The sequence below is a fragment of the Pagrus pagrus genome (genome assembly GCF_965226575.1).
Source record: "Pagrus pagrus genome assembly, contig: HAP1_SCAFFOLD_40, whole genome shotgun sequence".
Taxonomy (NCBI): Eukaryota; Metazoa; Chordata; class Actinopteri; order Spariformes; family Sparidae; genus Pagrus; species Pagrus pagrus.
The window spans coordinates 394,886-412,301 of NW_028175423.1; the positions used below are offsets into that span (position 1 = coordinate 394,886).

Genomic DNA, 17,416 nt, shown 5'->3' on the forward strand with positions numbered 1-17,416 from the left:
ATATAAGATACATTACAGTGTTATGTTGAAGTCAATTCTGCATTCATAATAATCAGAATCAGAAACAGATTTATTGCCAAGAGGGATTTTACACAGACAAGGAATTTTTCTTGGTGAATAAGGTGCATGCATTGAAGACAATAAACAATAAACAAACAAACAGTGACTATAACATATACAATATAAACAATATAAACACTATCAACACACAGAGGCAAAAAGTGTGGGATGGCTGATAAATAAAGACGGAAGATAAAATATAGAAGATATTAAAAATACAGGATGTACAAATTCTGCATTAATGTAATGCAAAGATTCAAGGGCAGAGGTGGGTTTGAGTGCAGGAGTGAAAGAGTCAGTGTCAGTGTCAGTGGGGGTGGGGGACCCGGGACTTGTTGAGGATCCCAACTGCAGAGGGGAAAAAACTGTTCATGTGGCGGGCGGTTTTGGTCCTGATGGACCGCAGCCTCCTGCCAGAGGGTAGAGGGTCAAATAGTCTGTGACCGGGATGGGAGGGGTCGGCCACAATCCTACCTGCACGCCTCAGAGCCCTGGAGCTGTGCAGGTCTTGAAGGGATGGAAGGTTGCAGCCAATCACCTTCTCGACAGAACGTATGATACACTGTAGTCTGCTCTTGTCCTTAGCAGTGGCAGCAGCTTACCAGATGGTGATGGAGGAGGTGAGGATGGACTCGATGATGGCAGTGTAGAAGTGCACCATCATCGTCTTTGGCAGGTTGAACTTCTTCAGCTGCCGCAGGAAGAACATCCTCTGTTGGGCTTGTTGTGGAAATTTGTCTAATTTGTGAGATATCTGAAACAAACTTGTAAGAAATACCAGTTGTCTTTTAAGGATTTTATTCTTTATAAAGAAGGTTCATTAGTCAACAGAGTGGCATGCGGTCTGCAGAAAGAAGAACAAGATGAGACAGTTGAGAACCCTTTTTGTTAAAGGAAAGGAACGCCCTGTTGTAGGAACACATGTCCATCGCCTCTACATTCCATTGAGGTTCTGCTCTTGCATTAATTACTCCTCTCATCTGCAAGCTGACTGTTTTCAGGAAAAAGACGCTATGAAGTCTCTCACCTCTTCACCTGACTTGTTTTGCTTCCAATGAAACCGTCAGATTGACGCATCACAGGAAAAACCCCTCTTCTTTATTTACAGCTTGAATAACCCTTTTTGCCCTCTTCCCCCACTCAAGATGAACACTCCTTTCTCTCAGGTAGGTCGAGTTCATCATCAAATGAATCTCCTTTCAGAGATGATGAGGAACAGAAGAACTGTCATAATCATGTGTTATAACTTATTTCTTTGCAATTGTAAATTAGGTAACGACTCTGATGTTCTGTGTCTTCTTGTCTTCTTGTGACAAGAATTATCAAGTACACCCTCCAGAGTAAAAGCACTCTGGGCCTCTCCTCTGTTTTCCTAGCCCTCCTGCCCAAATGGTTTAGGACTATGCCTCTCTTATCACACATTCCATCCTATAATGGTTTCTGCACTCATCCAGATTTTAAGCAAGTTCTAATTGTCATTAAACCAGGAACTTATGCTCTTAATGTTAACAGATTAAGAAACAGCTAAAGAAGTTGATAACACTGAACTTTTCCCCGTGTCTCTGTGATGAAATTTGATTAAAATCAAGTTTAATGTTTAATGTGTCCTGTGTTCGGTGAAACCACAGCACCTCCTGATGATAAGCTCTGGTACGATTGGGACAGACCTTCAGGAGATCTTTTGTGTAATAAGTTCCTTGATAACTAGTAAATGTTTCTGATATGTTTTGCTTTAACAAGTATTAAGCTAGAACCAGGAGGAATAAGTAAGTGATCAATTCTACTAGTTCTACGGTATATTCAAGTGTGTTTTTATTTTGATCCCGTTTTAATTTCCTTTAATTGTTCAGTGATTTTTAATCATGACATAATCCTTTTTCATGATAGACAAAGTTCATCTATTGAGCCATGGTGAGATTCTGTGAAAGGTGAAGTACGGTTTTGAAACGTTTAAAACTATAGTTTAGTTTAAGTGAGTTCCTGTGAAAGACAGCACACTCTCAAGCGGTAACTCCCCGCTGGGCAGTGAGCCAGAATCGTCACCGGCTCAGTACTGGACCAGCCACACTCTTCCTAAGACATCGGACCGTGGTCCCCAACCGGCTGATTCCCGATGAGCTGACACTCGGCCATTGGACCGGGACTTCCGGCTAGAGTCGCAAACCACCGGAGAGAAACCCTCCGCCGCTGACTCCGCCACTCTGCTAAGAAAGTAGGCTCTCCATCACCCATAACAGCTGGATTCACACATGATAAATGAGTGGTGTCTTAGGGTTCTGATCTTTTAGTTTAAGAGAAATTTGGTAACATTTCCTGTTACCTGTTGCTATTCATTTAAATTGCCATTTCATTTATTTAATCTGAATTATTTAGTCAATAAACCTATTTAACCGTATGTCGTTGTCTGTGCAGGTTTGTTTTTAATGTGGAGAACCGATGGAAACTGTGTAGAAATTCACTACTTCATTTATGAGATTGAATAAATTGATTTAAAATTGATTAGAATCGATACAAGTTAACCTTGTTTAGTCGGATTTGATTAATTACCTCCGGATTATTCAAATAGACAAAACATCGGCGGTGGTGCCCCATTAACGAGTGTTTTATTAATCGCCAGTGATTAATAAATTACAATTATTACTAGTGTATCTCCTACACTGTGTCCTTCTCATGTCTGTACCAGGCTCCGTTCCCATAACAAGAAGCACATATCTCTCTTTGTGCAGACAGTACAAACATTCAAGGATGTGGGAAGAACACAGTGAAGACAATGTAAGACATAATAATGAATAAAAATGGTATAGTAATACAATTTCCCATTACACTCCTCCCTTTTGATCATGTATTGATCACTTTAAGTATATACAAACTACACACTAGACATCAAACTTAAAAATTCACTCAGGATTCAATTTAAGTTATCACATATTGTAAAATCAATAATAGCTGTGTTTGTGGAACATAGACATTACTAGTATTCATTGCAAGCTGGGAGGAGGCAAAACACGTGAATTACTGATCATGTCAAGTGATTATTTCTAACAAAAATATAGAACACTGCATATATTTGATTCTTAAGCAAACATCGACTAATAAAATAGACCAACACATCTTAATCATCTATGTGTCTTAAAGAATATTTTTCAATTTATCATGCTAAAATAGATTCAGGGACGCAGGCTTGCTCCTCTCCAGCCCCTGTGTTTTGCAAGCGTAGAGGGGGCCACTACCTTGGAGAGGTTACTAGCACGATCACAAGGTAGTATGATGTCGTCTTCTGCTGCAAATCCCTGATCTTTATTCATCACATATTTTATGACTAGAAATGGGTAAACAATAATCATAAAAGTATAGCTGTAAACATTTGAGAAAAAATGATTAGTGAACTTGTTACTAAATGTCAAAACTTTTCATAATAGTATAAGCTTGAGAAAAATAATACTGATATCACACACAGTGACTTCATTAGTCTCTGTGTGTTCTTTCAACTCACCACACCTTACACGTCTTCATCGTCAGAGTCAGGATAAGGAGGAGGGGACCAACCAGGGTGAGGGAACAGATCAAGGGAATTATCTTCTGAATATGGAGGTGGTTCCAGTGATGCCATTCCAGTTGACGTTGAGATGGACCTATCTATGGCTCTAACAATTAAGACTCTAATGCAATTACGTCTCTGGAATCAGCTACCCGACTATCTGAAAAAAATTATTCATTTAACATCATTTAAAAAGGCTCTCAAAAAGTACCTAATCAGTCAAACCATGTACCATCAAACATAAGACAATTATTGTCATGATTTTCCTTTGTCTCTCTCTCTCTCTCACACTTCTTATTCTTTCCTTATCATCTCATTCATTATTTCTGTTTTGTATTATTCATTTATGTATGTATTTTTTCCCCTTACTTCCTTACATTTACTGTTTAATCACTTACTTTTCTACTTATTTTTCATTATTGTTTAATTATTTTCCTATTGTTTTTAAACTGTATTAAATTTGATCTTTGAATATGTGGGTGAGGTTTTCATATAAGCCCTTTTGGGTTTCATACCTCCCCTTTGCACATCCCTGTCATGTTGATTGTTCATGTTGTTTTTTTTCTTTATATGATATTGTGCTAAATAAATTTAAAAAAAAAAAAATGCAAGGAATGATGCAACAACCACACAGTCCCATGCAGCGCTGCCCCTCCCTAAACGCAGAACACGCGCTGTGCGTAGGGCCCCACGATCCGTGGGGGGGCCCCATTTTGCGCAAGGGGACGCTTTCTCTGCAAATGCGCAAAGGATGCGCATCGCTGCCGTGAGGCGCGCGTAGAGCACCAAGTCAGTCCGAGGCAGGAGAGAAAAAAAAGAGACGAGTAATCTGACACCGCACACGTTGCCGCAACGATTGACAGCACGCAGCATCTGACCAATCAGCGGTCAGATGCGCCGACAGGCAGTTGGATGCAGGTGGAGAGATGGCCTCTTAACGGCAATATGAATCAGGAGCAAGCAAAAGAAAGACAAAGTCAAACCAAGAGGAGGCTCGTGCTTCACTTGAAGGTGGGTATGTTGTTGAAATAAAAAAGAAAACTTTGTGGCATAAACACCCCAGCTGCTAGCCTGCTAATCATGAGACAGAAGAGAGGATAATTCTGTCTAGATGTGGACTGGAGATTAAATTTTCCAGCGGCCCTGATTATCATTTATTGTATGTCTTGTTAACTGCATGTACATTCACCTCTGTTGAAAAAGGAGCGGTTAATTGACCAGTTGGTGGTCGTATGTTGGCTCAGGTTTATAGCCTATCAATCTATGCTATCAGTAGAAGTTTGGGGCTGTTTTTATGGAGGTAAAATGTCGCCATCTCTTGGTGAATTTAATTCATTACGGTCATATAAGATTAGATAAAATAAGATAAATTAAGATAATCCTTTATTTGACCCACAATGGAGACATTTGAAGTGTTGCAGCAGCAAACAGCAGTGTGAATATAGAACCTAATTACTAAATGTATAAATAAGTATATAAAAATATTTAAATATAGAAATATCATCAAATCAAATCATAATGCATATTATTATTAGTTGTAGTCGTATTTGCATTAATTGTGACAGGTTTGCTGTTTAGCCTTGACAGATGAGGCATGATGAGTTTGTCGTTGTGCGTGCAGTATAATTGACATACTGCATCCACAGATTCTTTAAGAGCCATCCAGGGGTCCTGTCTGGTCCATAGGGGTCAGAGGTCAGGTGTCTTTTGGTTCTGTGTAGAAGTGCAGTGTTGTTGTGAGTGGTAGTGTTTTGTGAGACACTTTTGCTGGGATGAGTCGAAGGCCATAATATGGGTACCACTATGATGACAGCAATCCCCACAAGACAGCACAAGGTGCCTCGGAGACCGCACATGCCTGGCTGCCTGAATGGATGCCACGGACGTTGACGTCTTTCCACGTTGCACACAGGTGAATCAGTGCTTCGATCAATCGGCGCACCGAAAGTTGTTTCCTCCCACAGTATGTCAATACTGTGACCGTCTGCTTCTCTTCCTGGCGTTATGAACACTCCTGGTCCTCAGCGTGTTGTGGAGTTGGGACCTTCCTGCAGTGGCTGGCGTGTGCCCAGGTGGCTCTCTCAGCGATTTTGACGGCACTGTGGGTGGTGAGGAGGACCTGGAACGGGCCGTTCCACTTTTTGGACCTCCAGTGTTTTTGCCTGAGGTCACGAATCACGATGTAGTCGCCTGGAGTAAGGCTGTGGAGAGGATGGTTGGCCGGAGCAGGAAGGGCGTCCTTTACCAGTCTGTGGATTTGAGATAAAGCAGAGGACAACGTCTGGCAATATTGCAACATATCATTTTCACAGAAACAGGTCTCAGGGAGTGGTCTATTAACAGGCCCTACTCCCAGTTCGGGAGGCCTGCCAAGGAGGATTTCAAAGGGACTTAGATTTGTGCGCGCTCTTTTTCTCATTCTCATGTACATTAGCACAATCGGCAGGGCTTTAGTCCATGAGTTTCTTCACAGCACTTTGCAAGTTTTGATTTCAAAGTGCAATTTTCTCTTTCCACTGCACCCCCACTCGCTGGATGGTAGGAGCAGTGTTGTCTCAAGTCAATCCCAAGAAAAACCTCCTAGCTGTTTAATAGCTTCACTCACAAATGGTGTACCATTATCACTACTTATTTTCCTGGGGATACCCCATCGTGGTATCACACACGTCATCAGGGCCTTGGTCACAGCAGCGCTGTCCTGCTTTGAGGTGGGAAACACCTCAACCCATTTGGCAAAACAAGGCAATATTTCTTGCCTTCACTTCGGGTTAGTTCAATGAAATCCATCATGACATGTTCAAAAGGTCCCTCTGGTTGTGGATGTGCTGCTTGTGGCTGTCGTGTAGTTTTACCTGCATTATGTGTAGTGCAGATGTGACAGGATTGGCAAAATCTTTGAGCATAGGCTGTAAAGCCTTTTGTGAACCAATGTTTTTTTATCAGATCAAACATTCCCCCATTCCCCCCCCAATTTGGCAAAATGTGGAAAAAAGTGTTTTGGTAAACATGGTTTACTGTCAGGTCCGTGCCAGATGCCGTTAGTGTATGTGCAGTCGTGTGATCGCCAGATTCGTTTTTCATCAGCAGAAGCGCTAATATCTGTGTGTGTGTGTCAGAGTCGGAAGCACTAGTGTCTGTGTGTTTTTCAGGGTCAGAGTGAAGCAGGGTGTGGGTGTGTCTTACTCCATGTTTTCCAGCAGCAGCTTTAGCAGCTGCATCTGCTCGTGCATTTCCAGAGTGGTATTCCAGAAAGGAGGTTCAACAAACTCTGAGTCTATCCCTGAACTCTGAGTTGACTTACCCTGTGAAGTGAATATCTGAGTTTTCAGTTCCAGGATAGCTGATCTGAGTTAGGTAAGTCGACTCTGAGTATGTTAACTCTGAGTTGAGCTCGTGCCTGACGACTAGTAAAACGCCATTATCAATGGAGCTCCGATACTGTGATTCACCATGGCAACAGGGGAGAAAACAGGAAGCAGACATTTTCTGTGGGGAAAAAAAGTAACACGGCTGCGGCCGTAATAAAAATGACTGACAGAGTTTTAGATGCGGCCGTCTTTTCATTTTGAATTTAACATCACTTTCTTTTATATTAGCCTTTGAGGAAGTGGTTGAATGTTGTTCAGTGTTTTATTTTATTTTAGGCTATTCTATTTAATTCAAATCGGCTGAAAATATAAAAACAGTCTCACAATGGCTCCTCACTTTGGTTTTATTTCACATATTAAACAAAGTAAAAGTTTATTCAGTGGATATTTTAACTTGTAGTAGCTTTTACCACCAACAGATGCTGTTTAACACACATCTGTGTCCTAACATCCTGCTGAGTAGATGAACATGAAGTGGTGCTCACCTCCACCACGTCCGCCAGAGACAGAGGAGCTGGTCCTGAGTCAGGTCGCTGGGTGACCAGAGGCTGAGGGCGTCACTCTCCCCTAGTACCCAACATTGGAGGCAGACACACACGTAGCCTACTGTCTACAGATTTAACTAGAAGTCATTTAATCTTATACTCAATGCGGCTGCAAACTAGAAACACTGACATTGAAATTACGTTGTTGGAAAAAATACAATAGGCTCTACTGATGGTTACTTTTGTAGCTATCTGTGGGAAATAAAGAAAGTCAAATGAAATGTGAGTTATTTCTCTTTTTCTGGCTGCTGAAGGTGATTGATTAACCTGTGAAGTGATTCAAAACAAACAAACAAAAAAAACAAAACAAAGAGGATTGTTCAGATCTGAGAGCACGTCAGCGATGTGTAGCCTGATATTCGCAGTGCGGCCGGAGAATATAAATGACGGACTGATGAGAAGCGGTCTACTGTTCGGTTCAGTCCTCGTCGGGGAGTGAGAGCTCATCTAAATGAATCTAAATTCTCCTCCTGGTGTAAAACTATGTGAATTATTTCTGCTTCAACATGATCGGACTGAAGGAAAGGACAGCTGCTGTCAGACAGCTCCGCCAGACTCAGGGTTTCTTCAGGTAAACCTGCCAGTGAGCAGGTTATGTTCACAGAGTCAGTTACCGCAGTAACAGACTCTGAGTTTAAGTTACCTCTCTTTCTGGAACTAAAAACTCAGAGTTTCTCTCATCTCAGGGTTAACAAACTCAGAGTTTTCACAAAACCCGCTTTCTGAAATACCCCCCTGTAGAAACTGAATCACTGTGGTTAGTGTAGGGCTGCCACGATTAGTCGACTAGTCACGATTATGTCGACTATTAAAATCGTCGACAACTAATTTAAAAGTCGACGCGTCATTTTTGTTTTTTTTTAAACTTTGTTTTCTCTCTCAAAACTGCTGCGCACCTTCCACTGCCGCGTCTGCCTTTCTGTCCTTGACACACATGCGCAGTAGTGGTAATCTGGGTCAGCCGTGGTGTCACCTGAAGTTATACCAGACGGGCTCTCTGGTATCATGGCTACCCGGCGGCAACGGAGCTCAAAAGTGTGGGAGCATTTTAAGAAAACAAAACAGAAAAGTGTGCAATGCAATATCTGCAAGACAGACAGAACTTGCCTTTCACGGCAGCACAAGTGCGATGCACGAGCTCCTGAAAAGGAAGCACGTTGTGGCTGACAACGACGATGAAGAGGGACCGTCGTCTCGTTAAGCTAACTGGCTAGTTAGCTGCTAACATTAGCGTAAGCAGAGAGCTAACTTACTCATATTGATAGCTATAATCGTTAACATTAGCGATGACGATTTGATTCATTAGCTTTAGGAACAAGAGCCTTGTGCAGTTTGGGATTATATAGAGTCAGAGTGTAGTAAAGTTGAATACAGTTCAAGTTGCACTTTTGTTATATTCAGGGATGCAAACAGCGCGCCGAAAAGCGCAACTCGCTTTTTTCGTGGCCAATTAGGAGACTTGTGTGAATAGTTCAGATCCGAAGAGTTTTTGTTTTTGGGGGTGCGTCTCAGCTCGGGTCAGTAAAATTAACAGGCTGACAGTGAAAATCACGTGAAACTGAGGCGAACTCATTCATGGTTGCCACAACCCAAAGCGGCGCGTAGCCGCGTGCATTCGGTGCGACGGCGACGCCGTTTTTTCCCACGGACGTGCACGGTTCCCTACGTTGCTGTGTCAGGCAGGTGTTTCCCACGGAGCTCTGCCCCGTTTCAAAGGTGAAGGAAGCCCTCAGTGGAAAGACGTTGCCTCCGCGATGTAGAATGTGTTTTATAGAAGAGAAACACACATTTCAGGACGCTGACTTGTATCATCAGAACAGACACATGTAAACACAGAAAGCTGAAAATCACTGGACATGTCTGTTGGGATTATACAAATCGACAGTGTAAAGTAAAGCTGTCAAGATGTATGCAACTTCAATAATTCCTTAGGTCAGCTAGTGCCTTATCCGTTTACTCAGCTGTTTGCACTTTATGCTACAATTGTTTGTTGCTACAAGCATATTTCATTAAAGTTTTAATGAACTATCATCTTAATTGTCTTCATTCTTAGTTAGCATATATCTTAAACACTTCAAGCTGAAAGCTAATGATTGTTATATAAGAGCAGCTGCATGCTGGTGCGATAAACTGTATGTTATACATTCAATTTACGTATGATCCGATTAGTCGACTAATCGAAAAAATAGTCGGTGATTAGTCGACTATCAAAATAATCGTTTGTGGCAGCCCTAGGTTAGTGTGAGCCTGACATTTGCACACAGCAATGGCTCTGGGCAATAACGCAGCATCCAATAATTCAGAAACTTTGTCACCATTCAGAATAGGCTTTCCATCAGATTTTATGAATTTCCTGTGCTTCCATAGAGCACCAAAATCATGCAAAACGCTAAAAGCATAACGACTATCAGTCCAGATCGTTACTGATTTATCTTCTGCTAGTTTACAGGCCTCTGTGAGAGCAACTAACTCTGCAGCTTGAGCAGAGTAGTGAGGCGGCAAAGAACCTGATTTTTAAAAGTCTCATGTAGTGAGACTACAGCATAACCAACCTGTTTTTTTTACCGGTTTCTGGGTTACGGGATGCTGAGCCATCAACAAACAAAACAATTTGAGGATTAATCAGTGGAGTTTCAGACAAATCGGTGCAATGGGTGCACACCTCGTCCAACACAGCAACACGGTTGTGATCTTCACCCTCCCCCTGAATGGGAAGCAATGTAGCAGGGTTAAGAACAGTACATCTTTTGATCTTGATGTTAGGCATGTCAAGCAAAACAGTATTGTGTCTTAGCCATCGTGCTGTGGAGAGATGTGAGGTTTTCTGTTCAAGCAAAATTAGAGAAACAGCATGAGGAACAAGGAGAGTCAGATCTGAATAACCTACAGTATTCCTTGAAGCCATAACAGCTTTCTCAGCTGCTGCTACAGCCCGGAGACAACGTGGCAACCCAGCAGCTACAGGGTCGAGTTTAGCAGAGAAATAAGCCACAGGTCTAAGTTTCCCCCCATGATCTTGGAGCAGCACTGATGTCATACGTGCATTCCTGTCATCAACAGTCTGTGTGAATGGTCTGCTCGGGTCAGGTCGCCCTAAAGTAGGTGTGGTCTGTAGAGCTAGTTTCAGGTCAGTGAAGGCCTTTTCAGCCTCAGGAGTCCATGTCACTAAATCATGTGATTGTAGGCTTTTACCATGCACCGTGGCACCAAGTGGTGCTTCTAACACTGCATAGTTAGGAATGAACATTCTGCAATATGAACACATTCCCAGGAACGAAAGAACTTGTTTTTTGGTTCTAGGCCTGGGAATGTACTGAATTGCCTCAACACGATTGGGTGAAAGGGATTTCCCGTCGCAGGAAATCTCATGACCCAAAAATGTGACCTTTTGTCGGACATGTTTTAGGAGTCGGATCGTATCGCGTTCGCATTGTTCTTTTGTTGGCGCACAAATCACAAGGTCGTCCACATACTGCAAAAGTGCAGAGGCTCTAGACTTTTCCGCAACGCGTCGTTGTAAACAGTACGGGACTCGCAAACCAGAACTGACTATCTGGATGAACAGGAACACTGAAAAATGCATTGGCCAGGTCCACCACCGAAAACCACTTAGAGTCTGGTGGGACTTGTGACAAAATTGTGTAAGGATTAGGAACTTGAGGAGCTCTCGGCTGTACAGCATCATTTACAAAACGCCATTCAGTTGGTTGACCTTTGTCTCTTATTTTCTTCACAGGAAAAATAGGAGTCCTCACAGGAGAAGTGCCACAAGGCATAATTACTCCTGCCTTTTTCAGGGACTCAAAAACTGGAGTTATTCCTTCAATAGCCTCAGGTTTTAATGGATATTGATGTTGGCAAGGTCTGATTTGGGGGTGATCACCACTGGTTCTGCTGTTTTAATTAGACCAACATCATGTTTTCCTCGAGCCCACAGAGTCTTAGGGACTTCCTGGAGGGCTGGGATGGCTGCAGCCTCAGTCTCTGACAGAAAAATGTGTGAGGATGTCATAAGTGGAACTAACTGAAGTGTTCGTTGTGTGTGAGTGGTTGCAGAAAAAACCTTTCTAAATGCATGCAGTTTTGGATTGTAAAACACATGTGGGTCATCTGTGGGGTCCCACTTAGTGGCTGATCTACATGCACGTGCAAAAAGACCCAAATCCTCCCATTTATCAGTGTTTGCTTTTGCAAGTGCAATGTGAGGTGCAGAGTTATTTACATAGTACTGCTGTTTTTGAGTGGGTGTAAGTTGCACAGATGCAATGCATTTGTTTTCTGTCCAACATAGGTGTGTGATACACAACCGTTCATTTTTGTATTTGTCATCATACCATTTCTTTTCATACTGTCTATCTGGACCCACTGAAAAAAAAGATGTACACTGAAGTGAGTCATTTGGCATGTATTGCACGTGTGTGTGTGGTGGGCCAGGGGGTGTGTGTTTTCTGGCCTCTTCCAAAAATAGACTGCTGATATCGCTCTGCGGTAGCTTCCACTGATAAGCATACAACAGCCGATCAGGGCAATATTTCACAAACAACTGTGCATTTTCATGAGGTTTTATGACTTGAACACCATCTGGTGTGGAAATAAGAGTTATTCCCAGTTTGCACATGAGATCTCTGCCCAATAAATTTATAGGGCAGCAGTCTGACAACAGAAATGCATGTTTGAAGTTGGTGCTGTTATTATCGGAACATTTAAGAGGAACAGTAAAATGTTCACGTACTACTACACCAGAAGCACTTGCAGAGTTGACAAAGCAGACTGACATTTTAGGAGAGCTCAGAAACTCCTTTCCTTTGATCACTGAGTGTGCGGCACCAGAGACAACAAGGAAAGAAACCATTCTGTCATTCACAGATAGAGAATATGTTGGCATTTTCTTAAAGGCATTGTTTTCATATTTCACACATGTACCAGTTGGAGGTGAACATTTTGTTTCAAGGAAGGTTATTGCATCACATAACAATTCAAACGTGTGATCTGTAGTGTGCGATGTAGGTGCGTTACCAGGCTCCAGATGCATCGGGTGAGTCAGAGTAGAGAATGAGCTGTCCTGCCGCACCCCCCTTCCCTTCTCTCAGTCTGCCTGGCTGGAGGTCGCAGCTAGAGTCTTGGTGCAATCCTTGGCCCAATGTCCTTTTTGTTCACATCGGAGACACACTTCTGGATCACAATAAGAGCGTCTCCAGTCACCGTATCCTCTGCGACCGCGTCCTCGCCCTCGTCTTTTGTCATTATAGCGGCCTCGGCCTCTCACTGGTGCAGAGTGATACATGGTCATTGCTGCCATATGCAGCTCTTTCTCAGTCTCTTCCTTCTTCTTCTCTTTCTCCTCTTCGATGACCCTCTCAGCGTGCACAGCATGGCGTCGGACTTCCTCAAATCTCTGGTTCTGCCAGCCTACACAGCTGAGCTTAGTTGCTGCACGGATGTCAGGGCGCAAGCCTTTCACATAACTGTCTCTTAAGTGAGCCTCCCAGGTGGAGACAGTGTCACCAAGAGTTGCTGGTTGTTCGAGCCCACTGTAAATGTTGAATATGTCAGCGAGACGAACGTGATATGCAGCCACAGTTTCACCTTTCGTCTGTACGCAGTCAGAGATCTTAGCAGAGTCCATCCGAGGTGGGAAGGCAGCTGTAATTACTGTATACAGCGCGGTAACAGCATGTCTATAGTCTTCATTTTCCACGTCGTCCCAGTCATGATGTGAGCGGCACGTGTCGCCACTTGGAAACTTTTCTGAAAGCTTTGACCAATCTGCTGCTCCCATTTTCAGGATTAGCAGGTGTTTCAGTTCAGGAGGGGTTGGGTTGAATTCTCGACAGAAAAGTTCTAAGTCCTCAGCAAATTTCTTTCCACATGTACTCGGCTGTGGCAGGTGTGCCATGGCCTCTTTCACATCAGTGTCAGACCTGGGGCGGAAAACCATTTGGACGCCCCGGGCTCCTGCCACCTCCACCATGGGATAGGTGCTGGTGGCTCCTGTATTATCTTCCTCGTTGGCCTTGCTTCTGGTGTAAGGTCGAGGAGTAAGAGGGGAATGTGCTCCAAAGTTTGTAGCAACAGATGTGGTTTTGGGTTGCTGTCCTTTGTTGGCACTGAGCTTCGCATCCCCTTGTTTGTGTCCCGCTGCGCTCATATCTGGTTGGGAAGCAGACGTTGACGGTTTCTGGTCGTCCAGGTATGGCGGTGGTGGTCTCGGTGGTGCTACGGGTTGGACAGGAGGGGCGCCGTCGGTCATAGTCCACTCTGAGACACTGAGGCATAGGACCTGGAAGTGGGGGATACGGAGAAGAAACCCGATTCTGAGAAGACAACTCTGTTCTTTTCTCATCATTTGCACTCTTCTTTTCCTTCTCATTCTGACTAGCACATTTACGTCTCTCCCTGCATCCACTTTCCACATCCTAAAGGCTTTCAAATGCCTTTTGACCTCCCCAAGTTTTTCATGTGACACTTTTCTTTTTGCTTTTATCTCTTTTATTCTAAAATTAATCTTCTCCTCCAACAGATTCAGCTGTCTCATGCTGAATGTCCCTCTGCAGGGAAAACCAAATTCTCTCACCCAGACATATAAAGGCTCCATAGCCTCATTACCCTAATTAACTTTCATGTAATTTATGTTTGGGGCAGCCAGGTCTGGTCCTACGCCAGCTTCCTGGTTTTTGCTGGATTTGCCTCCCATTGTTCTACTTGTCACTCGTCCCAGTGCACTTTATATTTATCCTTAAGACCTGGTCGTCACCGTGAATTCAGTTTGTTTACGCTACAAATTCTGAAAAAAAGCAGCCAACCAGCGGTGATAACCTTAAGAGACCCCTTGTCTCTGCTTGGTTTCACTCGGCCCTGATTTGGCCCCCAATCCAGCGGTAAAACAGCTTAATAGGATAAAACACCTTTTCTTCCTATTAGCTCCGGCGTTCCGAGAACCCGGTATTACTCTGCCCTGAATTGGTTCGACTCGCCCAACTATCACAATGATCAACAGAAATCCAGCAAAAATTACTAATTTACTTAATTTAATTATTATTATTTTATTATTACAATTGAAAAAACTAGAACAAAAACACTCTATTTACTCTCTAAGGGATAGCAATGGTATGATTATTAAGGATCAGGGGACTATTAATGATACCTTTAGGAGCTATTTTACATGCTTGTACAAATCTGAATATAAGGTCAAACAACATGATTTAAATAATTTCTTCAATAATCTATCCTTGCCGAAATTGAGGGAAGAAGATAAAGAAAATTTGGAAGCTCCCATTTCAGAAGAAGAAATTCATAATACAATTAAATATATAACAAATGGTAAAGCACCGGGTAATGATGGTTATACTGGGGAATTCTTTAAATGTTTTTCAAGAGATATTATGCCTTTGCTTCTTTGCTTGTATAATAATGCTGTAGAGGAACAGGTTATGTCACCAACAATGCGAACAGCCATCATATCATTGTTGCCAAAACCTGGTAAGGACCACACAGATGTTCAAAATTGCAGACCGATAAGTTTGCTTAACAATGATTATAAAATCTTTGCAAAATTATTAGCAAAACGGTTAGAAAAAGTGGTTCCATATTTAATTCATGTAGATCAAGCTGGCTTTATCCCGGGGCGGCTCTCAGCCAACAATATGAGAAGGCTTCTACAAATCATGCAAATGGCTAGCCAGCTCCAGCATCCAGTGGTCACAGTATCACTGGATGCTGAGAAAGCGTTTGATCGCATTGAGTGGCCTTACTTGTTTGATACTCTGGGTAGATATGGCTTTGGTCCAAAGTGTCTTCAGTGGATCAGAGCACTGTACAAAGAACCTGTTTCAGCAGTAAAGAGCAATGGTATCATTTCAGCTCCTTTTCAACTATTCCGTTCTACTAGACAAGGGTGTCCTTTATCCCCTTTACTTTTCATTTTATCTTTAGAACCATTAGCATGTGCAATCCGACAAGACAAAGAAATCAAAGGTGTTTCAATTAATGATCATGATTTTAAGTTAAATATGTATGCGGACGATATTTTGTTGACTTTATCTGAACCATCACACTCTATACCAAGAGTTTTAGAAATTATAAATTCTTTTGGCAGCCTTTCAGGCTATAAAATAAACTGGACCAAAAGCGAAGCCATACCGTTAAACATTTTTACACATGTTACTGATCTTGGTCCTGCTCCTTTTGTTTGGAAATCAGAAGGCATGAAATATCTGGGAGTGAAAATCAGATCACCCATCAATGAAATGTTTGACCTAAACGCAAAACCTTTAATAGGTACCATTAAAGAGGACCTTAAAAGGTGGTCTGCTCTCCCTCTGTCTTTATGGGGTAGGGCAGAAGTGCTGAAGATGAACGTTCTTCCAAGACTGACTTTTTTAATCTCCTCTCTTCCTATGTTTATTCAAAAATCATGGTTTGATAATGTCAACACAATGTTCTCCTCTTTTCTATGGAACAACAAAAAGCCCAGAATTAACCAGAAAAAATTATCTCTACCAAGGGACAAAGGGGGGCTGGGAATACCAGACGTGTATTTGTATTATCTTGCATTTAATGCCAGGTATTCACTTACTTGGGGCTATAAAAAGAGTAGAGATAGAGGAAGCTGGGATTGGTTGGAAGATCAGCTTGTAAAAGAGAAGTCCAAATTTACATCATTGTCCTCACTTTGGTATACTCCTATTTCACCAAAAAAAATGGATAATTGCATTATTAGGTTTTCATGTAGCATAAGCAAAGAGATTCAGAAAAGAATAGATATTACAAGATCAGCTCTGCCATCCTCCCCAATATGGTATAATACTGCCTTTAAGGCAGCTGGGAATCCATTGTTTAATGCTGTATGGTATAATCTTAACATCACTGACATTTCTCAAATTGTAGAGAACAAAGAAATTCTCTCGTTTGGGGAACTCAGAAAAAGATATGATTTAAACAAAAATTGTTTTTTTCAGTATGTCCAGTTAAAATCAATTATTTCCAAATTCCCCAAGGAATATTTTGATTATAATTATGAGATAGACAAAAAACTTCGATCCTTAATATCAAACAGAGGAGCAGTCTCAGGTCTATATAAGCTTTTGCTTCACTCCTCTGCAAACCCTAACATAAGAACCCAGTCACAATGGGAATTTGACTTAGGGGTACAAATTCACATCTGCAGAGTGGGAATACATCTGGCGTGATTTTAAAGCTATTTCAAAGTCAGTCAGAGGTAGAGTAATCCAATTAAAAATCCTCCATAGAGCGTACATCACTCCCTCTAGACTTAAAAACATAGATCCCAGTGTTTCGAACCTTTGTTGGCGTAACTGCGGACAAGTGGGAACGCTGGTTCATATGTTGTGGCAGTGTCCTATAATTAAATGTTTTTGGACAGAAGTCTGTAAATTAATTTCAAGGTTTGTTGATGTTGAGATTGTACCATGTCCAGCTGTGTGTCTGTTGGGACGCAGAGCGGCTCAGCTGAAAACGAAGGAACAAAGGAGGATGACTGGTTTGGCCTTTTTGGCTGTGAAGCGAATGATTCTGATGAACTGGAAAGTTCACAGACCAAGATGTTTTTCATTGGAGGAGTGGGTCTCTGAATTTTTTAACCTCCTGGGTATGGAGCGGGTGGCAGACACGTTGAATGACACTGGGTTCAGGATCAGAGACATTTGGAACCAGGTGCGGAAGCGCCTATTATCATCACAAATGTTATTCTGAAGGACTTTAAAAGTAGTTAAATGTGTCTGTGTTCTCTCTCTTGTTCTGTGTGTCTTATATGATCTGAAATCACACTTGGCACGCACTGTATATTTCCCCTTTATGTGATGTTGTTGTGAAATGTCTGTGTTTCGTTGTTGTTATTGTTGCTGTGTGGTTTGTACTGTGTGTCTTTTGTCTGTATGTACTCATAA

The 17,416-nt window shown here is 42.2% G+C and overlaps 1 protein-coding gene across 3 annotated transcripts in view; it reads right to left on the minus strand.

Annotated features, from left to right (window-relative positions):
• Positions 1-5,092: 5,092 nt before the first annotated feature.
• The window catches only part of LOC311253742 (uncharacterized protein), a 40,302-nt gene continuing 27,978 nt past the window's right edge, over positions 5,093-17,416 (minus strand). For 2 of the 3 annotated variants that reach the window (XM_084384222.1, XM_084384221.1), the window contains 3 exons: positions 16,087-16,193; positions 12,528-15,335; positions 5,093-5,847 (listed from right to left, as the gene is read on the minus strand). In XM_084384222.1, coding sequence (XP_084240348.1) covers positions 12,598-14,106 — 1,509 coding nt within the window. In that variant the 5' untranslated portion in view covers positions 14,107-15,335; positions 16,087-16,193 and the 3' untranslated portion in view covers positions 5,093-5,847; positions 12,528-12,597. The remainder of the gene's footprint in view (positions 5,848-12,527; positions 15,336-16,086; positions 16,194-17,416) is intronic. The other variant, XM_084384223.1, reaches the window with a different exon arrangement.